At 46.6% G+C, this 23,512-nt stretch overlaps 1 protein-coding gene across 1 annotated transcript; it reads left to right on the forward strand.

Annotated features, from left to right (window-relative positions):
• Nucleotides 1-18,977: 18,977 nt before the first annotated feature.
• LOC123087133 (phytanoyl-CoA dioxygenase 1) lies at nt 18,978-22,284 on the forward strand. Its single transcript, XM_044509048.1, has 9 exons — nt 18,978-19,208; nt 19,342-19,463; nt 19,681-19,741; nt 20,153-20,221; nt 20,778-20,896; nt 20,977-21,124; nt 21,216-21,360; nt 21,448-21,534; nt 22,033-22,284. The coding sequence occupies exons 1-9, from the start codon at nt 19,004-19,006 to the stop codon at nt 22,073-22,075; spliced, it is 999 nt and encodes a 332-aa protein (XP_044364983.1). The 5' UTR covers nt 18,978-19,003; the 3' UTR covers nt 22,076-22,284.
• Nucleotides 22,285-23,512: the final 1,228 nt, after the last annotated feature.

A 23,512-nucleotide genomic window follows, 5' to 3' on the forward strand; every position in this document is an offset into this window, starting at 1 on the left:
GAGCTTAACAAAAGTCCCTTAGTGACCTTGAGCCAAAAAGGACCAGAAAATACAATTGCAAGCATGTGAACATAGCAAAAACATAATCGAGATCACAGACTTAGTGAAAACTGACACATGCTGAAATATAACTCAAGTAGGCATGTTTACGAGCTCGATGCACTCACTACAGAGCAAGTCATGGCAAGACAAGCATACACCCATCAAGAAGGCACAAAATGCAAGCTATACATGGCAAGAACAATAGCATATCATGCACGGATCAACTACAACATCACCGGCAAAATTGCAAATAAGTTGACAATCTGCCCAGATTCACAAAGTAGCAAAAGTAGAGCTCGATTAACTCAAGCTAGGGTGCTCCATAATTTCAAAAAAAGACATGGATGGATAGAGCACTACAATAATAACAAAACATCCTTACTGATCATCCTCAAAAGAGGCACGGGTCACTAGGAAACAACATGAACATATGGCATCATGAGATAAACAGCTGCAGGACTTAGTGAAATTACTAAGTCCCTGAAAACAGAATTACCAATTGCACCACTTTGCAAGCTTGCACTAGTCACCACACACATCACAAAAATACATGGGTTGCACCTCTGGAAAGATGACAAAACCCTTAACAAAACACATGTAGAACTCAGGTCATAGCATGCACACATTAATCATGGATAAAATGACAAAAGTGCTAAACGGAGTAGGAGATCTGACAAATAACTCAAGTAGCCCTCTTCTAACAGTATTTCGGGCATCAAGATGAACTCAAATAAAAATGATGCAATGGAATGAAATGATGTACTCTCTGAGATGAACATTTTGATATGCTATATGCATGTATCGTAGCTACGGATGCAAAGTTACGAAGCCGCGAACGTGAGCACTTGGACTGAGAATTTCGACACTTGGACAAAAAAATCAACCTCTAGGGTTTTTTGGATCTAGATCTCGCGCACGGAAATCGAGGAACTCCGGCGAGGAACTGTAGCTGCCGGAGAGGAGGAGGTTGCCGGCGATGAGGGGGAGGCCGGACGGCGGCGGCCGGCGGGCACTGACGCTGGTGGCCGGGGGAGGCGGCGCAGGGCGCGGTGGCGGCGGCTGGTGGTGGCGCCGGTGGGCGGAGGCGGCGGGGCCGGCGAGGAGCTCCGGGCGGCGGCGCGGCAGCAGCACGGCGCTGGCGCGGTGGCGGTGCGGAGGCGGCGAGCGGCGCGCGAGGGAAGACGAGGCGGGCGGCGGCGCGGCGCTCTGGCCCGAGCGGGGGAGGAGGAGGGCCCGCTCCGGGCCTGGCGGGTCGGCGGGAGTGGCGGCGGCGGGCGACGTGGGCGCGCCCGGGCGGACGAATCCCGGGGCGCCACATGGCGGCAGAGAGGCGGGCCGGACAATGTCCGTCGGCAGGTTTTCGTCCGGCGCGGCGCGGGGACGATTTCTAGGGTTTCGGAGGTAGGAGGAGATCCGAGAATCGGGGGGTGTTTAAATAGGCATAGAGGGAGCTAGGAGAGTCCAAATGAGGTGTGGTTTTCGGCCACGCGATTGTGATCAAACGCTCTAGGTGATGGACCAGAGTTAGGTGGGTTTTGGGCCAAATTGGAGGGGTGTTGGGCTGCAACACACATGAGGCCTTTTCGGTCCCTCGGTTAACCGTTGCAGTATCAAACGAAGTCCAAATGGTACGAAACTTGATAGGCGGTCTACCGGTAGTAAACCAAGGCCGCTTGGCAAGTCTCGGTCCAATCTGGAAATGTTTAATCCCCACACACGAAAGAAGGCTAGAAATGACCACCGGAGGAGAACGAAGCGCCGGAATGCAAAACGGACAACGGGGAAAATGCTCGAATGCATGAGACGAACACGTATGCAAATGCAATGCACATAATGACATGATATGAGAAGCATGACAATGACAACAACACACGGAGACAAAACCCAAACCCGAGGGAATAAATATAACTTAACGCCGGAAACGGCAAGAGTTGGAGTACAAATTGGGAAAGTTACATCTGGGGTGTTACAACACTCCACCACTACGAAAGGATCTCGTCTCGAGATCTAGGACTGAAAGAACACCGGGTACTCAGAACGGAGGTGATCCTCGCGTTCCCAGGTAGCTTCACGGTCGGAATGGTGTAACCACTTGACTTTGAGAAATTTGATTGACTTGTTGCGAGTTTTGCGTTCAGTCTCTTCAAGAATAGCAATTGGGTGCTCACGATAGGAGAGATCTTATTGGAGCTCAATGTCCTCGAAGTTGACAGTGTGGTCAGGAGTCTTGAAGCACTTTCGAAGCTGAGAGACATGGAACACGTCATGAACATTTGCAAAGTTTGAAGGAAGCTCGAGTTGATAGGCGAGGTCGCCTCTCTTGCTGACAATCTTGAAAGGTCCCACGTATCTAGGGGCAAGCTTCCCTTTGATACCAAAGCGACGAGTACCTTTCATAGGAGAGACGTGGAGGTAAACATGATCTCCGATCTCGAAAGCCAAATCACGGTGCTTACTATCATAGTAGCTCTTCTGACGGGATTGGGCTGCTTTGAGGTTATCACGAATGACTTTGCACATTTCTTCTGCTTCTGTGATTAAGTCATTACCCAAAAGCTGACGTTCACCGGTTTCAGACCAGTTGAGAGGGGTACGACACTACCTGCCATACAGAATTTCAAATGGGGCCTTGCCCGAACTTGCTTGAAAACTGTTGTTGTAGGAGAATTCAGCATAAGGAAGACAATCCTCCCACTTCATGCCGAAGGAGATCACACAAGCCCTGAGCATATCTTCAAGAATCTGGTTGACACGCTCGACTTGACCGCTAGTTTGAGGATGGAAAGCTGTGCTGAAGCGGATGTTGGTGCCCATGGCCTTCTGAAAAGAATCCCAAAACTTCGAGGTAAAGATGTTGCCATGGTCTGAAGAGATCACTTGAGGAATACCGTGCAGAGAGACAATACGAGAGGTATAGAGTTCCGCCAATTGAGCTGCAGTGATCGACTCTTTGATAGGCAGAAAATGAGCCACTTTGGTGAGTTTGTCGATGACAATGAATATAGCATCATTGCCACGCTTGGACTTTGGAAACCCAGTCACGAAGTCCATTTCAATGTGGTCAAACTTCCATTCTGGAATGGCAAGAGGTTGGAGGAGACCGGCTGGCCTTTGGTGTTTTGCCTTCACTCTTCTGTAGACATCACATTCATTCACGAATTGAGCGATCTCGCGCTTTATTTGAGTCCACCAATAAGCTTGCTTGAGGTCCTGATACATCTTCGTGCTCCCAGGGTGGGTGGAGAGGAGAGAATTGTGAGCCTCGTTCAAGATCACTTTACGGAGGTCACCTTTGGGTACAACAATACGATCCTCGAAGAAGAGAGTGTCCTTGTCATCAAGGCGGTAGCACTTGTACTTGGACTGGCTCTTGGCAATCCCAATCTTCACCTTTTTCACCATAGCATCAAGAAGCTGGGCTTGGCGAATCTGGTCTTCCAAGGTAGGAGAGACTTGAAGGTTGGCAAGGAAACCTTGAGGAACAACTTGCAGATTAAGTTTGCGGAAAGCTTCACAAAGCTCGGGTTGATAAGGCTTAAGAATCAGACTGTTGCAGTAAGCTTTCCTGCTCAAAGCGTCAGCAATCACATTGGCCTTGCCTGGAGTATACTCAATACTCGGATTATACTCTTGAATCATTTCGACCCATCGAGTTTGCCTGAGGTTGATATTAGGCTGAGTGAAGATGTACTTGAGACTCTTGTGATCAGTGAAAATGTCCACTTTTCTTCCCAATAGAAGATGTCTCCAAGTCAAAAGAGCATGCACAACTGCCGCCAACTCGAGATCATGAGTGGGGTAGTTCTTCTCATTAGGCTTCAACTGGCGAGAAGTATAAGCAACAACTTTCTTCTCTTGCATCAATACTGCGCCAAGACCTTGGAGAGAGGCATCACAAAAGACCTCGTACGGCTTGGATTCATCAGGCGGAGTCAAAACTGGAGCAGTGATCAATTTCTCTTTCAAAGTGTTGAAAGCAATGTCACACTCCAAAGACCAAACGTACTTGACGTGCTTCTGAAGAAGATTTGAGAGAGGCTTCGCGATCTTAGAAAAGTTTTCAACGAATCTTCGGCAATAGCTTGCGAGACCGAGGAAGCTACGGAGTTGCTTCACGTTCTGAGGAGGTTCCCAATTCATAATTGCAGACACCTTCTCAGGATTCACGGTGATGCCCTTGGCAGAGATGATATGACCAAGATAAAGAACCTCATCAAGCCAAAATTCACACTTGGAGAACTTAGCGTAGAACTTGTGTTCTCTGAGCTTATCAAGAACCAAATGCAAGTGCTTGGCATGATCTTCCTTGTTCTTCGAGAAAACCAGAATGTCGTCGAGATAGACCAAAACAAAGTCATTGGTGTAGGCATTGAAGATGAAGTTCATCATGCAAGAGAACGTTGGAGGAGCGTTGGCGAGGCCAAAAGACATGACAGTTTATTCATATGAACCAAAGCTTGTCCTGAAAGCCGTCTTGGGAATATCTTGCTCACGAATACGAATCTGATGATAACCCATGCGGAGATCAAGCTTGGAGAATACTTGAGCACCTTTGAGTTGTTCGAACAGCTCATTGATGTTGGGAAGTGGGTATTTGTTCTTGATGGTCTTCTTGTTCACTGGATGGTAATCAACACAAAGTCGGTCCGTTCCATCCTTCTTCTTCACAAAAAGAACACCACAACCCCACGAGAAGAACTAGGCCGGATGAGACCCATTTTCTCTTGAATATCGAGTTGCTTCTTCAGCTCCTTCAACTCTTCAGGTCCGAGCTTGTAAGGACGTTTGCACACAGGTTCCGTACCAGGCTCAAGATCAATTACAAATTCAACTGGCCGGTGCGGAGGCATTCCTGGAAGCTCTTCTGGAAAGACGTCTTGATATTCGCAAATGACTGGAATGTGCGAGATAGCATCGAGTTCACCCCTCTCATTGAGAGAAAATAGACGGATGGTATTATCCCGAGCGGCAAATACAATTACATCCTCAGACGAATGAGTCAATTGAATCTGCCTGGCAGCACAATCAAGATGAGCCTTGTGCTTAGAAAGCCAATCCATCCCGAGAATAAGATCAATATCCGAGTTTCCAAGAACCACCGGAGAAGAGAGAAACTTGTAATCGCCCAATGTGATAGAAACATCTGGGGCAATAGCGCTTGCATTCATGAATTTACCCGAAGAAACAACAGATAACTGTCTAGGCAAATCTTGTAAAGGCAACTCATGCTTAGAAACAAATGGTCTCGAGATGAAACAATGCGATGCACCCGTGTCAAAAAGAACTTTTGCAGGAATATCATTAACAGGAAGGTTACCCATGATCACATCTGACGAGTCCTCTGCCTGAGCTGCATTCATCAAGTTGACCTTGTTGGACTTGGGGTTATGCTTGACCACAGCTGTACTTGCCGATCTGACAGGAGGAGGAGGAGGAAGACGCCTCTGGTTGAGACACTTGTTGGCATAGTGACCCTTCTGTTGGCACTTGTTGCACGTGACCTCTGAAAGCGGACGGTGATACGGAGCACTCGATCTTGGAGCTTGAGACGAAGTCTTGTTCTGAAAGCCAGGGTTGGGTGGGTGGGAAGAACCACTGCCACCTTTGCTCTTCTGCTGATACGGCTGACGGAACGGAGGAGGAGGAAGCCAATACTTCTGCTGCTTGGCCACTTGAGTAGAGGAAGAAGGAGTAACATCTCTGACTCGCTTCTTGGCAGCATCACACCTCAACTGAGCAGCCTCTTGCTTCAGTGCCATGTTGTAGAACTCATCGTATCTCAAGGGCTCAAAGAGGAACAAGAGCGAGCTGAATTTCTTCTCTGAGACCACCCCTGAACTGGTATATCATGCTCTTCTCATCAGGGACGTCCTGCTTGGCAAAGCGGGCGAGCTTCTGGAACAACTTGTTGTAGTCATAGACAGACAAAGAGCCTTGCTTCAGATTGCGGAATTCCTCACGCTTGCTTTCAACCACGCTCTGGGGAATATGATGAGCTCGGAAATCTCGACGGAAATCATCCCAAGTGATAACACGTCCACCTCTGGAGTCCTTGTACTGTTGGAACCATTCTGCAGCTTGATCTTTGAGTTGGAAGGAAGCGAACTTAACAAAGTCCTCAGGCCTGACGTTACTGCACTCGAAATGCTTGCACAGATCCACAAGCCAATCGTCAGCATCGGTTGCCTCAACACAATTGCTGAAAGTCTTTGGCCCGTTAGCAAGGAACTGGTTGAGTGTAGCAAAGTGATTCTGATTGCTGCCTTGATTCCCTTGGTTGCCTTGATTGCGCTCTTGAAGAATTTGCATGATCAACTGTGTGTTTGCATTGGTTGCGGCCATCACAGCTTGCCATGCCTCCGGAGGAGGTGGAGGTGGTGGCGGATCAGGATTCGGAGTCGTGCGCGTTGGAGGAGCCATCCTGAAGAGGTTGACGTCCATTAGCACATTGACAGATAAATATTGAAGCGGAATCCAATGGAATGAAAATTGCAACATATAGTCTTCACATCCGAACAAAATGAACGAATGCATTCCTCTTGAAATGGTCACATATCCATAAATTGAGAAGCCATGTAGAATTAAGGTAGAGAAATAAATCAACAAGGTACGGATCAAGAACGAATAATCGGTAAGAAATCCCAATCTCGAACCAATATCTGTGGAAGAAGAACTAGAGCTACTAGAATTCCCACCTATGAAACTCCCGAACCTTTCCGGTTATGCAATCAGGTGTTGGGGATACAAGGGAAGCATAATATCTCACCCAAACTAGCAAATCCTACATCCAGCTGTATCCATCCTTCAACACATAACCAAGAAACCTTCGGAAACCATCTACCTCAACCTTCGAAAAGCATCCGTTATACAAGTTATGGCGATACTCCCGAACTCCCGCCCCAGTACTGGGTGGCGTCGAGGTTATCTCACCAACGAACTACATAAAAAAGATTTTCGATGTCGGCGTACTAAACTCAGGTATTCCAGAACTGCAACGATAAAATTATGATGACAACACCTCAGAGCTCAACTCCCCGGGACACTTCCACTAAACCCCTGACAGGAGGCACCAAGACAATGTTCTCATCATAAAACCATCGGAACGATTCCAAGATACCCGCGTGATCCTAAAATTTTTTTTAGTGAAATTTGAGAAGAGAAGAGTCAAAACTCTACGTCAGGATGCCTTACCAGAGCGATGAGGAGACCGGGAAGTAAAAAGAATTCCTAAACTCTTCGATATATAATTCCTAAAAGACTCAAAACATTTTTCTAGACACAACTCGGCCGCTAAAAACGATCAAGCAATGGGGCTCCTAAGGTCGGCGAAGGCTCTGATTACCAACTTGTAACACCCTCGATGCGACTATAGCTCCCACGTGTCGAGGCACGACTTAGAGACATAATCGCATTGAAGGCATATGTCGCAAGTTAGGCAATCTTCACAACATCCCATGTAATATAATAATGAAAGGGGAGATAACATAGTTGGCTTACACTCGCCATGTCAATCAAGTACATAAATAACATTACATCATCCAAACACTCATGGCCCGACTACGGCGCCAAAATAAAAGAGAACCCAACATGCGACACGGTCCCGTTCAACCCCAACTGGGCACCACTACTGATCATCGGGAAAGGAAACATAGTAACATTGAGAGTCTTCGTCGAACTCCCACTTGAGCTCATACGCGTCTGCTGGAGCGGAATCATCAGGTCCTGCATCTGGTGTAATAGTAATCTGTGAGCCACAGGGACTCAGCAATCTCGCACCCTTGCGATCAAGACTATTTAAGCTTATATGTATGGCAAGGTAAAAATATGTGGAGCTGCAGCAAGCGACTAGCAAGAATATGGTGGCTAACTTATTCGCAAAAGAGAGCGAGAAGAGGAGGCAAAGCGCGAAAGGGAAACTAGAGAGCAACCTGCGCAAACATAACTCCAACACCGTGTCCACTTCCCGGACTCCGCCGAGAAGAGGCCATCACGGTAACACACTCGGTTGATTCATTTTAATTAAGTTAAGGTTCAAGTTATCTACAACCGGACATTAACAAATTCCCATCTGCCCATAACCGCGGGCACGGCTTTCGAAAGTTCAAATCCCTGCAAGGGAGTCCCAACTTAGCCCATGACAAGCTCTCACGGTCAACGAAGGAATAGACCTCCTCCCAAGACGTTCTGATCAGACTCGGTATCTCGGTAATTCAAGACACTTCGACAGGTTAAAACAAGACCAGCAACACCGCCCGAATGTGCCGACAAATCCCGATAGGAGCTGCACATATCTCGTTCTCAGGGCACACTCAGATGAGCCAGACATCGGGTAGGCCAGCCCAGAGTTGCCCCTGGTAGCCCCGGACATCGCTCGGTTGGACCAACACTCAGAGGAGCACTGGCCCAGGGGGGGTTAAAATAAGATGACCCTTGAGTCTGCAGAACCCAAGGGAAAGAAAAGGCTAGGTGGCGAATGGTAAGACCAATGTTGGGCATTGCTGGAAAAGCTTTAATCAAGGCGAACTATCAAGGGGTCCCCATTATAACCCAACCGCGTAAGGAACGCAAAATCCGGGAACATAACACCGATATGACGGAAACTAGGGCGGCAAGAGTGGAACAAAACACTAGGCGAGAGGCCGAGCCTTCCACCCTTTACCAAGTATATAGATGCATTAAGATAACAAGATAATATAATGATATCCCAACAAGTAAATAAATGATCCAACAAGGAACAGCCTCCAATCTTCACCTGCAACTAGCAACGCTATAAGAGGGGCTGAGCAAAGCGGTAACATAGCCAATCAACGGTTTGCTAGGACAAAGGTGGGTTAGAGGTTTGACATGGCAATTTGGGAGGCTTGAAAGCAAGTGGTAGGCATCGTAGCATTGGCATAGCAAAAGAGCGACCAAACTAGCATAGCAAAGATAGTAGTGATTTCGACTAGCATAGCAAAGATAGTAGTGATTTCGAGGGTATGATCATCTTGCCTGCACAGTTGTCAGAGTTGACTGGATCCTCGAAAGCAAACTCAACGGGCTCCTCGTTAGCGAACGTGTCTCCCGGCTCTACCCAAACAAGACAACAAGCAACAAGGATACAATCAACCACGTGCAAACTCAAACAACACAATGCAAAGATGATATGATATGCGGGATGCGATGCGGGATGCGAAATGCAAGATATGACAGGAAATGCATGAACCTGGCCCCAACTTGGAATTCCAAGTGTTCCACTGAAAAGATGAGATGAAATCGCTTGAAAACGATATAAAGAACGCCAGAATCGGAGTTACGGTTTGGAAATGGCAACAAAAATGACACCGGTCTGCGATTTACAGCAAGTAGGCATCTAAATGCAATGGAATGAACATGCTACAACACCCAAACATGACAACAAAATACATGGCAGGGATGCACACAAGATGCTTAACAAAAGTCTAGCACTGAGCTACGGCCAATTCATCCATTAACAGGTTCAAACAAGCATGGCAAAAATGCATATGGCAAACAGATCTCAGACTTGGTGAAATTAACACTTGTCTGGAATTTCAGATCAGATGGCCCTCTTCGGAGCAACAAAACTACATGCTACAGGACCTGAACATGGCAAAGTAAAGCATGACATGGAGCTACTCAAAGAGCTTAACAAAAGTCCCTTAGTGACCTTGAGCCAAAAAGGACCAGAAAATACAATTGCAAGCATGTGAACATAGCAAAAACTTAATCAGATCACAGACTTAGTGAAAACTGACACATGTTGAAATATAACTCAAGTAGGCATGTTTACGAGCTCGATGCACTCACTACAGAGCAAGTCATGGAAAGACAATCATACACCCATCAAGAAGGCACAAAATGCAAGCTATACATGGCAAGAACAATAGCATAGCATGCACGGATCAACTACAACATCACCGGAAAAATTGCAAACAAGTTGACAATTTTCCCAGATTCACAAAGTAGCAAAAGTAGAGCTCGATTGACTGAAGCTAGGGTGCTCCATAATTGCAAACAAAGACATGTATAGATAGAGCACTACAATAATAACAAAACATCCTTACTGATCATCCTCAAAAGAGGCACTGATCACTAGGAAACAACATGAACATATGGCATCATGAGATAAACAGCTGCAGGACTTAGTGAACTCAAATGAAAATGATGCAATGGAATGAAATGATGTACTCTCTGAGATGAACATTTTGATATGCTATATGCATGTATCGGATCTACGGATGCAAAGTTACGGAGCCGCGAACATGAGCACTTGGACTGAGAATTTCGGGACTTAGACAAAAAAATCAACCTCTAGGGTTTTTTGGATCTAGATCTCGAGCACGGAAATCGAGGAACTCCGGCGAGGAACTGTAGCTGCCGGAGAGGAGGAGGTTGCTGGCGACGAGGGGGAGGCCGGCCGGCGGCGGCCGGCGGGCACGGACGCCGGTGGCCAGGGGCGGCGGCGCAGGGCGCGGTGGCGGCGGCTGGTGGTGGCGCCGGCGGGCGGAGGCGGCGGGGCCGGCGAGGAGCTCCGGGCGGCGATGGCGCACGGCGGCGGCACAGCGCCGGCGCGGTGGCAGTGCGGAGGCGGCGAGCGGCGCGCGGGGGAAGACGAGACGGGCGGCGGCGCGGCGCTCTGGCCCGAGCGGGGGAGGAGGAGGGCCCGCTCCGGGCCTGGCGGGCCGGCGGGAGTGGCGGCGGCGGGCGACGTGGGCGCGCCTGGGCGGACGAATCCCGGGGCGCCACGTGGCGGCGGAGAGGCAGGCCGGACAATGTCCGTCGGCAGGTTTTCGTCCGGCGCGGCGCGGGGACGATTTCTAGGGTTTCGGAGGTAGGAGGAGATCCGAGAATCGGGGGTTGTTTAAATAGGCATAGAGGGAGCTAGGAGAGTCCAAATGAGGTGCGGTTTTCGGCCACGCGATTGTGATAAAACACTCTAGGTGATGGAGCAGAGTTAGGTGGGTTTTGGGCCAAATTGGAGGGGTGTTGGGCTGCAACACACATGAGGCCTTTTCGGTCCCTCGGTTAACCGTTGGAGTATCAAACGAAGTCCAAATGGTACGAAACTTGACAGGCGGTCTACCGGTAGTAAACCAAGGCCGCTTGGCAAGTCTCGGTCCAATCCGGAAATGTTTAATCCCCACACACGAAAGAAGGCTAGAAATGACCACCGGAGGAGAACGAAACGCCGGAATGCAAAATGGACAACGGGGAAAATGCTCGAATGCATGAGACGAACACGTATGCAAATGCAATGCACATAATGACATGATATGAGAAGCATGACAATGACAACAACACACGGAGACAAAACCCGAACCTGAGGGAATAAATATAACTTAATGCCGGAAACGGCAAGAGTTGGAGTACAAATTGGGAAAGTTACATCTGGGGTGTTACAATGATCTTCATAGTAGGGAGTCTCTTGTTTTGTGACTTTCGTATACTACTGGGAATTTTTCATTATAGAACTTGGCTTGTATATTCCAACAATGGGCCTCCTCAAGTTCCCTAGGTCTTCGTGAGCAAGCAAGTTGGATGCACACCCACTTAGTTTCTTTTGTTGAGCTTTCATATATTTATAGCTCTAGTGCATCTGTTGCACGGCAATCCCTACTCCTTGCATTAACATCAATCGATGGGCATCTCCGTAGCCCATTGATTAGCCTCGTTGATGTGAGACTTTCTCCTTTTTTTGTCTTCTCCACATAACCCCCCTCATTATATTCTATTCCACCCACAGTGCTATATCCATGGCTCGTGCTCATGTATTGTGTGAAAGTTTATAGGTTTGAGATTACTAAAGTATGAAACAATTGCTTGGCTTGTCATCGGGGTTGTGCATGATGAGAGCATTCTTGTGTGACGAAAATGAAACATGACTAAACTATATGATTTTGTAGGGATGAACTTTCTTTGGCCATGTTATTTTAAGAAGACATAATTGCTTAGTTAGTACTCCATCCGTTCCAAATTATTCGTCGCAGAAATGAATGTATCTAGAACTAAAATACATCTAGATACATTCATTTCTGAGATGAGTAATTCGGAACGGAGGGAGTATACTTGAAGTATTGTCATTTTTATGTCAATGTGAACTTTTGTCTTGAATCTTTCGGATCTGAATATTCATACCATATATACTCACGTACCCTAAAACTTCCAAAAAGCACAATAGGTCGGGAGTTCCGCCGCCAAAAGCCTCCATAGCCACCAAAAACCAATCTAGACCTGTTTCGGCACCCTGCCGAAGGGGGCAATCCCTCTCCGGTGGCCATCTTCATCGTCCCGGTGCTCTCCATGACGAGGAGGGAGTAGTTCTCCCTCGGGGATGAGGGTATGTACCAGTAGCTATGTGTTTGATCTGTCTCTCTCTCGTGTTCTTGAGGTGATACAATGTTGATGTATCGCGAGCTTTGCTATTATATTTGGATCCTATGATGTTTTCTCCCCCCTCTACTCTCTTGTAATGAATTGAGTTTCCCCTTTGAAGTTATCTTATCTGATTGAGTCTTTAAAGATTTGAGAACACTTGATGTATGTCTTGCCGTGCGTATCTGTGGTGACAATGGGATATCACGTGATTCACTTGATGTATGTTTTGGTGATCAACTTGCGGGTTCCGCCCATGAACCTATGCATAGGGGTTGGCACACGTTTTCGTCGTGATTCTTCGGTAGAAACTTTGAGGCACTCTTTGAGGTTCTATGTGTTGGTTGAATAGATGAATTTGAGATTGTGTGACGCATATCGTATAATCATACCCACGGATACTTGAGGTGACATTGGACTATCTAGGTGACATTAGGGTTTTGGTTGATTTGTGTCTTAAGGTGTTATTCTAGTACGAACTCTAGGGCTGTTTGTGACACTTATAGGAATAGCCCAACGGATTGATTGGAAAGAATAACTTTGAAGTGGTTTCGTACCCTACCATAATCTCTTCGTTCGTTCTCCGCTATTAGTGACTTTGGAGTGACTCTTGTTTGCATGTTGAGGGATAGTTATGTGACCCAATTATGTTATTATTGTTGAGAGAACTTGCACTAGTGAAAGTATGAACCCTAGGCCTTGTTTCCTATCATTGGAATACCGTTTACGCTCACTTTTATCATTAGTTACCTTGCTGTTTTCATATTTTCAGATTACAAAAACCTTTATCTATTATCCATATACCACTTGTTTCACCATCTCTTCGCCGAACTAGTGCACCTATACAATTTACCATTGTACTGGGTGTGTTGGGGACACAAGAGACTCTTTGTTATTTGGTTGCAGGGTTGCTTGAGAGAGACCATCTTCATCCTACGCCTCCTACGGATTGATAAACCTTATCTCATCCACTTGAGGGAAATTTGCTACTGTCCTACAAACCTCTGCACTTGGAGGCCCAACAACGTCTACAAGAAGAAGGTTGTGTAGTAGACATCAGTTGTTTACATGTGTCCTTGAAGTTCTGAATGAACCGGGTATTTAACTCCGCCCATGAGCCGATGGAATTGGGTGACAACCCTTTCAACCAAGTGCGAGCCGTTCCATCCAACATCATAGTGAAATACTTAGCCATTGCTGCATCGCTGGCCTCCAATAGCTCCATCGCCATCTCATAACTTTCAATCCATGCCCAAGGCTGCAAGTCGGCCGTGTAATTAGGCACCTTACGAGGCCCCTTAAAGTCTTTTGACAAGCGCTCATTACGTATAGCCGACACCAGGCAAGGGACACCTCCTGTTCTTGTGGCTACTCCTGCCTCAACAGAGGTTGCCGGATAAACCGGAAAAGCCTGATGAGCCGCCTGCTCAGCTGCCCGCTCAGCCTCTTGACGGATTCTCTCCTGATCCGCCAAGTTAAGGGCTCCACCCTGCGCCGGCTGATGCCAGCGCGGTTGGTTACGGCGTTGAGCGTTGCTCGACATAGCGGCTGAGTCTGTATGCCTACTATAGCTCGGGCTCTGGCTTGGGCCAAGGGTTGAATGGATTCTGTCTCGACTGTAAGAGTACGCATCCTGTTGCGCCAGAGCCGTCTGAAGAAGTTATCTCACCCTTCGTGTTTCAATTGATGTCGGAGAGTCCCCTTCCATCGGGAGAGCCACCAAACGAGCCGACGCAACAATGAGATTCTCCAAAGGGTTAGAAAAGTGACACGGTGGTATTGGTGTGTAATGAGGCGGAGCGGTATTCATACGAGGTGGTTCCATGGCCCGCGGTTGAACCGGCGCCCCAGCCCCAGGTGTCATGATCCGGTTTGCCTCCGGCGGGTTACTTGGACCAGCCCCGGGTGTGTGGAAAAGGTTCCTAGGATCGTACGTCAGAGGCAGACGTGACTGATTTTTCTAGTGCCTTCTCCTCATGACCTCGTTTGACGCATTCAGATCCACCGAGGGCCGGAAAGTCTCCGCTTGAAGCTGCTGAGCACGAGCATCCAAAGCCGCCCGCTCTGACCTCTTTTGCTGCTAAATTTTCCTTGGCCTGTGCAATCTCTTCGCGTAGCCGTGCCACCTCCGCGTCATGCTGAACCTTATCCGACGGCTCCACTACAACAGTCAACAGAGCCGTCAACTTATCATGAGGTCCATTAGCATCTGAGCCGGGGGGGTCTCCTGACCCGGTTGCTACCGACCCGGTGGTTATTGCTGCCGCAGCCGTAGAGTTCTGCCCGGGTTGAGTGCCAGCCATGAAAACTCCGGCTCGATTCGGCGGCTCAGAGAGGTCCGAAATACTGCTGCCATCGGAACAGCCCCCAAGCACGCCATCTTATAGCTGATACAGAGACTCTATCTCGCCTAAGGACGACTCACTGTCGGAACAGATGGCCGTCTCACCGCCATCCACTGATCCTTCAGAGAACTCACCTCCATGGATGCAACCCACGAAGGCATGCTTTACGGCAGGTTGGGCCCAGGCGGATCTCGCGCGCTGAGCGGTCTCGATGAGGTTGGTGCAAACGTCTAGCTCAGGGCCTGACTCGCCGATCCGGCCGATGAAGACATGGATTCCACCAAAGGGGACCCGGTACCCGTACTCAATTGAGCCGGCCTCGGGCCCCCAGCCTTCGTCGTTGATGTAGAGCTTGCCGCAACGACTCTTTGTCATCCAGCCCACAGCGTATCCCTCGAGCCCTTCGAAGTTGCCCTTCAAGAACTCAAATCCACCGTGCGGTGGCCCCACGGTGGGCGCCAACTGTCGTGGAATTGTCACGGCAGATGTCCTAGCGAAAGGACTTAATCGTAGGGCCATCGCAACTAGGAAGCTTAAAGGGGTTAATCGGGACAAAGGACACGAGAGGTTTATACTGATTCGGCCCCTTACGGTGAAGGTAAGGCCTAGTCTAGTTGATGTTGTATTACCAGGTTTCGATGACCAAGGAGCAAATCCGCTAGCTTGGCTATCGATCTCTTATTTCTTGTCCTAAGCCGCCGCCGGGTCGTCCCCTTATATACATGGGTTGACGCCTGGCGGCCTACAGAGTCCCGGCCGGCCCATAAAACGTGTCCGGCTCGGTGACTTCTTTTATATGCCTTTCTTTACAAGTCTTTCTTTACATACGGCGGTTTACAATATTGGGCCTTAAGCCGCCTCTAGGCCTAGGCCTTCTACAAGCCTTAATAAACTATCACCTTGAATATTACTGGGCTTCTTTTGTAACCTGCCATTGGGTTTGACCCGGCCCCTCCTGGGCGGGTCATACCTGGTAGCTATATTCCCAACAAATTCCTTCAGGAGGAGGGATCCATCTCGGCTATGCAGGAACCACCATTGGTTGTCCAGATGTATTTTTCTTCGGGTTGCATTTGTCAAGCTCCCTGACGAACTTCAAGATGAAGTGGTATGTAGTCAGTGGGCTCTGAAAAATGTGTTTGTGTAGCGCCTGTCGTCATGCAAACCAAAGTGCCCATAGGGTTGTGACTACCAAGAGAAACTCCTACGAAGAGAGCATCTTCTGGAGCGAAAAAAGCCATCGTTTTGCATCTGGTTCCGTGGTTGTGTTCAAGGCTTCCACGAGATCCTGGTCAAACAGTGCCCAGACGCATCTGGCAACCGTGCAATGAAGCAACGAGTGTTGCCAGGAGTCCTCAGCTCCACAGAGGCCACAGCATGTCGTTATGGACATATTACGATGATGCAGCACATCCGCAGTCGGGATTGATTGCTGAGCGAGCCTCCATATAAAGATTTTCAACTTGGGAGGGGCATTCACCTTCCACAACACTTTCCATGATTGTTTTTCTCTGTCCCCATTCGACGCAAAAGCCCTTCCTTCGAGCCACGCCTCTCTTGTCATCTTAGTTTCAACTAGCATGCGGTAAGAGGATCGAACTAAAAAAACACCACTTCTTTCATGTACCCAGGACCAAAAATCTTCAATATTCCGTGTGCATAGCGGGATGGAATATATAGCTGCAGCGTCTGATGGTAGGAAGACTTCATCAATCAACGTTCTGTTCCATACAGCACTAGGCAGAATCAGTTCATTAATCGTCTGAGGAGGGTCTGCCACTCTGCTCACAATTGGCCTCATGTTCGAGGGCCTCAACAACCAGTTGTGATGCCAGATGCTCGTCGAGTGACCGTTGCCTATTCTCCTGATCATCCCTTGCGTGAGCACCTCGCGGCCATCAATGATGACGCGCCATATCTGGGACGGTGCCGAGCCTAGTTCAGCATGTAGGAATTCTTCAGAAGGGTAGTACTTAGCCTTGAGAGTTAGGTCACTAAGTGATTCAGGGTCCATCACGACCCTCCATGCCTGTCTAGCGAGGAGAGCAAGGTTGAAAAGTTCAATATCTCGAAAACCAAGGCCTCCACAATATTTTGGTTGCGTCATTGTACTCCAAGAGACCCAGCTAGGCTTCCGTTTTCCCTCTTTGCCGCCCCACCAGAACTTCCTAATCAAGGAATTAATATGCTCACAGAGACCGCGTGGAAGTCTGAAACATGACATGGAATAAACTGGAATTGCCTGTGCCACCGATTTAATAAGAACTTCTTTCCCTCCTACCGACAGAAGTTTTTCCATCCAACCCTTGACCTTGTTCCAAACACGGTCCTTTAGGAACTTGAAAGCCCCGTTCTTACAATTTCCCACATCATATGGCATTCCCAAATATTTATCAGAGAGCGATTCAGTTGGAATATTCAAAGCAGCCTTTATCTCAGTTTTCAAAGAAGTAGGACAACCCTTACTAAAGAAGACTGAGGATTTTGCAAGATTTATCCTTTGACCTGATGCATTGCAATAATTTTCCATTAAGGCAGACAACTCATTTGCTCCAACAGAGATGGCTTTGACAAACAACAGGCTATCATCAGCAAATAACAAGTGGCTTACCGGCGGAGCCGTCGGTGCCACTCGAATTCCAGTGAGGTGCGATGATTCTGGTTGGGTTTTTAAAAGGTACGAAAGGCCCTCCGCTGCAATCAAAAACAGATATGGAGAAATTGGGTATCCTTGACGGATTCCTCTTGTGGGGAAAAATTGTTCAAGTTTACCACCATTGAACATAACAGAGAACTTAACCGATGTTACCATTCTCATGACAGAAGCAATCCATGATGGTGCAAACCTCATCTTGGTCATAATAGCTTCCAAATAGTTCCACTCAACACAATCATACGCCTTCATCATGTCAAGTTTGACAGCACAAAATTTATTCCTCTGAGCTTTGTTTCTCTTCATAAAATGCAAACATTCATAAGCCGTAATGATGTTGTCAGTGATCAGACGTCCTGGAACAAAGGTGGACTGCTCTTCGGAAATTATATCAGGAAGGATTTTTTTCAGCCTATTAGATAAAACCTTGGAAGCAATTTTGTAAAGTACATTGCACAAACTAATAGGTCTGAATTGGGATAGGTTAGTGGGATCCTTCACCTTTGGAATTAGGACTAGGATAGTCTCATTTATCACGTGAGGACTCTCTTCTCCTTGAAGAATCCGAAGAACAACATTGGTTACTTCAGTGCCACACAGGTCCCAGTGCCTTTGAAAAAAGTGCGCCGTGTAACCGTCCGGACCCGGGGCCTTTGTAGGGTACATCTGGAAGAGAGCTGATTTCACCTCTTCCCCCATATAAGGAGTTGTGAGACCTTGGTTCATTGCATGTGTAACCTTCACCGGGACAGCATCAAGGACTGTTTCCATGCCTATAGTGCCCTCTGACCTGATTAAATAAAACTCGAGTTTGGTTTCTGTAAAATAATTCCTCACGAGCGGGCACATGGGCCACTGCCGCACTAGCACGCCACGCGGACATCACGTACGTTGGAATACGGATGAAGGCACCGTATTTGCACGATCGAACAAGTTTGAGCACCAGTTTTATGTATTTTACAACTTTAGGCACCAAATTAACCGCACATGACAAGTTTAGGCACCTCCGATGTATTTAACTCTTTGTTTTAATAAAGGTCATGTTATAGGGTTTTTTTTCAACATAGGCCTTGTTACAGGAATTCGTTGTAGTGAGCAGCAAGTGCGATCACATGAGTCGAAGGAAATGCCGATGCTCCCTCGGGACAGCAGTGCAACGATGGACACAACTCCTCGTGATGGACGCAGACGCCGATGCTTCCCTAGGACGGTTGATGCAGCTTGAGTTCGGGAGCACCTCGACAACTGACGTTCATCGTCGAGATGGGCGGCAGCAGCGGCGCCCACGCCGGTGGCGAGCGTCAGTGGCGACGGTCAAAGCAACACGAGGAGGCGTCGCCTTGACGGGGAGTTTGGGAGGAGCACGAGTGGCCACTGCTCTCATGGGGATGCACATCGAGTCCCGCAACACATCAGTTATTGTGGTGAAGAAATTGTAACAACGAATTAGTTGCGAAACCTGGTCTAAGTAATATGTTGTTCCTAGTCATTTGATTAAAATCAGATCCAACAGCCACCGAGGCGTGCATCGTTATCTCGTGAGGTGATCCCAATCATTTCCCTATCAAAACAAAATCTCGGTTGATATCACATGGGCGCGCTCGGGTGGCTTCAGGAATCAGGAAACTGTATCGACCAGACAAAACGAAAACGTGACAGCAAACAGTTCCGTACCAATCTCCTCCACTGGTCAATCCCCATCCCCTGTTCCGTTCATACACCTACCTCCTCCGCCGCCGCCATGCCGCCGGCCGGCAGCCTCACCGCCGACCAGCTCAGCTTCTTCGAGAAGAACGGTGAGCACGTCTTCGTCGCACCTCATCTCCCCCAACCTCTCTGTCTCCCAGCATACGGGGGCAGCTCCCCCAATCTCGAAATTAGCAGCGGAAGCCCTAATCTCAATCTCGCGTGGGCTCTCGTTGGTCCCAGGCTACCTGGTGCTGGAGTCGTTCTCCAGCGCGGAGGAGGTTCAGGCGATGCGGGGCCGCATGGCCGAGCTCGTCGAGGGCTTCGACGGCGCTGACTCCAGTGTCTTCTCCACCAAGGATCATGTATGCCGTCTCCAACTTGCCTTATTTGTTCAGACTTCAGAGGGATGCTTTTGACTTGCCAAATAATAACCGCTAACTTTGTAGGCGTGTGCCAGTCTGCCATGTACATTTCTCCGGATAACTAGCTTCAAAATTCGTTTGATAGATTGAATCTCTAGTCTCACATGCCGTCCGATCTGGATTTGTGTTTCCGGAATAATTTTGTTTTCCTATGCAGCGGCAGTTGAAGGACGACTACTTCTTTAAGAGTGCGGAGAATATATCTTTCTTCTTCGAGGGTATGTGATATCTGTCATCTTGGACTTGTGGGAATGAGTTACCCTTGTCAATTAGGAATCACCAATCTGTAGCATTTATCATTCATGCTCCTTGAACTAGGAGATGCTAGGTAATTTGTTACTCCCTCCGTTCCTAAATATTTGTCTTTTTAGATATTTCAAATGAACTACCACATACGGATGTATATAGACATATATTAGAGTGTAGATTCACTCATTTTGCTCCATATGTAGTCACTTGTTGAAATCTCTAGAAAGACAAATATTTAGGAACGGAGGGAGTAGAAAATAAGAAGATATGAGTTGCAGAGTTACATATGGTGAACTGTGCTGCGAGTTCTGTTCTTGTTTTACATCTTAGCTCTTAATGGTGATTTCTCTCTTGTCACTTTGCTGTTTCTGTGACCGCAGAAAAGGCATTTGGAGATGATGGATGCTTGAGACAGCCAAAGGAACTTTCAATTAATAAAGTTGGACATGGTTAGTATGCCCACAGTGCAATCAAATTCAGACATAAATTATTTTACATGTTTGTCTTTCAAACTATATGATCAATTGGTTCCTGTGATATCATTCGACTGTTTATGTTGAATGGCCCAAGAATGTGTTGTCCCATGTGCAGAACAACAAGGAAATTCCATATTCACTAAAAAGCAATAAAATTGAGCATATCTAAAGAAAATGCAGCTGATTTAGACGGTGCTAATAGTTTTAAACACAATCATGTTGCATTTCAGTGGACTGCATTGTTCTTATTTAGAAAAATAATATTCGAAGTTCAAACTTGCAATTAAGTATGCTGTTTTTAATTCCATTAATCTGGAGCTAAGTCAAAAGTGCATGTGCTTCAGGTTTTTTTTCCTCATCTGGAGCTAATTTATTCATCTTAGGCTCTTGGTTGCTATTTCCTTGTTAATACGAGTTAATATTCTCTATGGTGTGGTTGGCTTTTTTGTATATGCTTACATATTTTCTTGATGACATGATTTCTTAATTATTTAGATATATAACCTTCGCCATGCTGTATTTTATGCAGCACTACATGAACATGACCCCGTGTTCAAAAAGTTTGCTTTCTCGGAGAATATTTCTAGCCTGTTCTCTTCTTTAGGGTACAAGAGACCTGCAGTTATTCAATCTATGTACATCTTTAAGGTACCTTTTGAAGACTCTAGTTAGTTTTTGTATGATATGAATGTTTCATTCTTATGAGGTTTTTTTTCTTCACATTTCAGCAACCGGGCATTGGTGGCGAGGTGGTGCCACACCAGGATAATACGTTCCTTTATACCGAGCCTCTATCCTGTACAGGATTGTGGCTTGCACTTGAAGATGCAACAATAACCAATGGTTGCCTATGGGCAATTCCCGGATCACATAAAAGTATGTTAGATTACCAAATTATCTATCTCAAAAAGTTCTGTTGCTATCAACTATCTATTTTTTATCTGACATTTGCAATGTTCTGGACCAGATGGTCTAAAAAGGCGAATGATCAGAGATGAAAATGGTACTCATTTTGATCGACCCTCCCCGCTTTATGACCAGAAAGAGTTTGTACCACTGGAAATGAAATCAGGTGACTTTGTTGTTATTCACGGCGATCTTGTACATCAGAGGTGAATTTCCTTTCTATATCGCAGTTGCTTCCCTGTTGCTGTTTTCTTTCTTACCTTTCGCTAACATGCTTTAGCTTTCTTTCACAGCTTCGAGAACCTTTCTCCAGTGTCAAGACATGCACTGAGCTTACATGTAGTTGACATGGAAGGATGTAAATGGTCCAAGGACAACTGGTTAGTTCATGATGGCGTGACAATGGTTCAGTTGCAAATTATAATTTTTAGATTTTATTTGCTCAAGATGGTGTCACATAATTAACTTTCAGAACTAGGACAGCGAAATGAGCCCTAGTGTTCACTGAACTTGGCAAACACTTGTTCCTCCTCAGACAGCTGCTGGTTTTAGACAAGCATAGTTTTCTATTGCCATGCAACAGCTTCGTAATAACTGAAGACATATTTGGTTACCCGTGAAGAAAAATGAAACATGATATTGTGTGAGTATAGTACTTGTTCAGGTTAGGTTAATACTTTTGCTACTTGTTTGGTTATGTTAGTCGTAATACTTGAGGTTATTCTGTCAGGTGTCCAACGATATAGCACTCTGATCTTATAATTAGAAGTTTGTGTGCGCTGACAAAGCATATGCCACACCATACCTAGTGATTTGTGTACACAGACTTGTTGATTTTACTTACTTTTTTACATGATTTTTTTATGTTTGTTTCTCAGGATACAAAGGAAAACTGCGCCTGAACCGCTCTATGTGTCTTAGTTCAGCCAGTTACTAATAAACATGATATCGTCAGCTAGCAGTTTCAGTTGCTTTTCATCGGTGCAGTGAAATTTGGGAACGCCGCAGAGCAATGCTGGTTTCTTTGTTGTCTTTCACATGTGTACATGTAAATACTGAATACTTGCTGTTGTGTTGTCATGATATCAGTTACTATCTGCAATCCTGAAATAAATCCAATTTCCTCCTCAGAATCTGCCGCGGCTGCTTTTTTTTTCATGAGCACGTATCATGATAACTGCTCATTATTTCTATTTTTCGGTGTGATTTTCTAATTTTGTGGTATTTTCGATGTACCGTTTCCAAATATAAACAATCACCAGGAAAGCATGCACGTAAAACTGGGCCATTTATCTCAAAATAAAATAACTCAGCCATGTTCTGCAAAACTCATAGTATGATGACAATAAGATCAACTTAGCAAAGCCAGGTCCTAGCAGGAGAGGAATCTCAACATATATCCCTTGGTAATCCATGAGAGCAACACAAGTGAGGAGCACATTCAGTTATCCAACGGTGCACGTGTGATGGTGAGATCCAACGGGCTGCTGTTAATTGGCTTTTTACCTTAATTATTGTAAGTTAACCCAGGGGCTTTGTTTAGGCCTCATGTTGAGTACTAGTACCTCCATCCTGGTTTATTGTCCCCCCTTTGTAATTTGTGTCAATTTTTTTATCATCGATTTGACTAACAAAATGTAAATTGTATGTCACAAAACTTACTTTACTGGATTCATATTCGACGGTGGTTTTCAATTATACTATTTTTGTGGTATATAACTTATTATTTGGTAGTTAAATCAAAAATCAAAGTTTGACCCAAAAATTAAGGTGACTAACAAACCAAGACGGGGTGGTAATAAAGAATTCGCGAAAATTTAGTTCCTTAGATTAATTAGAAGTAAATGCAATTATCTTCTCAACTATCTCGCATTTTACCCCAAATTCCAAAAAAACCTTTCTTGGTTCTTTGACCGATTCCTTCCAATCATTCAGGTCCTGACAACTTGTTAAAACTAAGAGCAACCCTAGCAGAGTTTTCATATAGCCTCGATCGCCATAATAACTAATAATATGACGTATTTAGACCAAAATGACGCTTTAGCTGAGTCGTCATATGGGTGTCGATTGCCATAATTTATGGGGCTCGCTCCATAATGACTTCGTGGTGTCCATATATGAAGGTTGGGGGCGTCCAGTATGGAGTTCGCTCTTTGCTCCATACCCAACGGCCAGCACGAGAGTGAAGTTTTAACCTATTCTTTCTTGTGGCACAGTCGGGTTTTGAAGCTCCAGGGCCTTCCAGCCACCACTGATGATGGACACCCGTCCATTAGTGCCATGCCCGTGCCCTCGGATTCCCATGGCAGCTTGTTGGATGGCCGTCACGCGGCATCATCTCCTACTTGCGTATTAGCA

Source organism: Triticum aestivum, chromosome 4A (genome assembly GCF_018294505.1).
Source record: "Triticum aestivum cultivar Chinese Spring chromosome 4A, IWGSC CS RefSeq v2.1, whole genome shotgun sequence".
NCBI lineage: Eukaryota > Viridiplantae > Streptophyta > Magnoliopsida > Poales > Poaceae > Triticum > Triticum aestivum.

Excerpts from the sequence above, each read along its gene's own strand:
- LOC123087133 (XM_044509048.1), top strand. The coding sequence starts at position 19,004 with ATGGGCGCGCTCGGGTGGCTTCAGGAATCAGGAAACTGTATCGACCAG. Across the intron at positions 20,222-20,777 it reads AATTAATAAAGTTGGACATG|CACTACATGAACATGACCCC; the intron begins GTTAGTATGCCC and ends TATTTTATGCAG. Across the intron at positions 21,535-22,032 it reads AAATGGTCCAAGGACAACTG|GATACAAAGGAAAACTGCGC; the intron begins GTTAGTTCATGA and ends TTTGTTTCTCAG.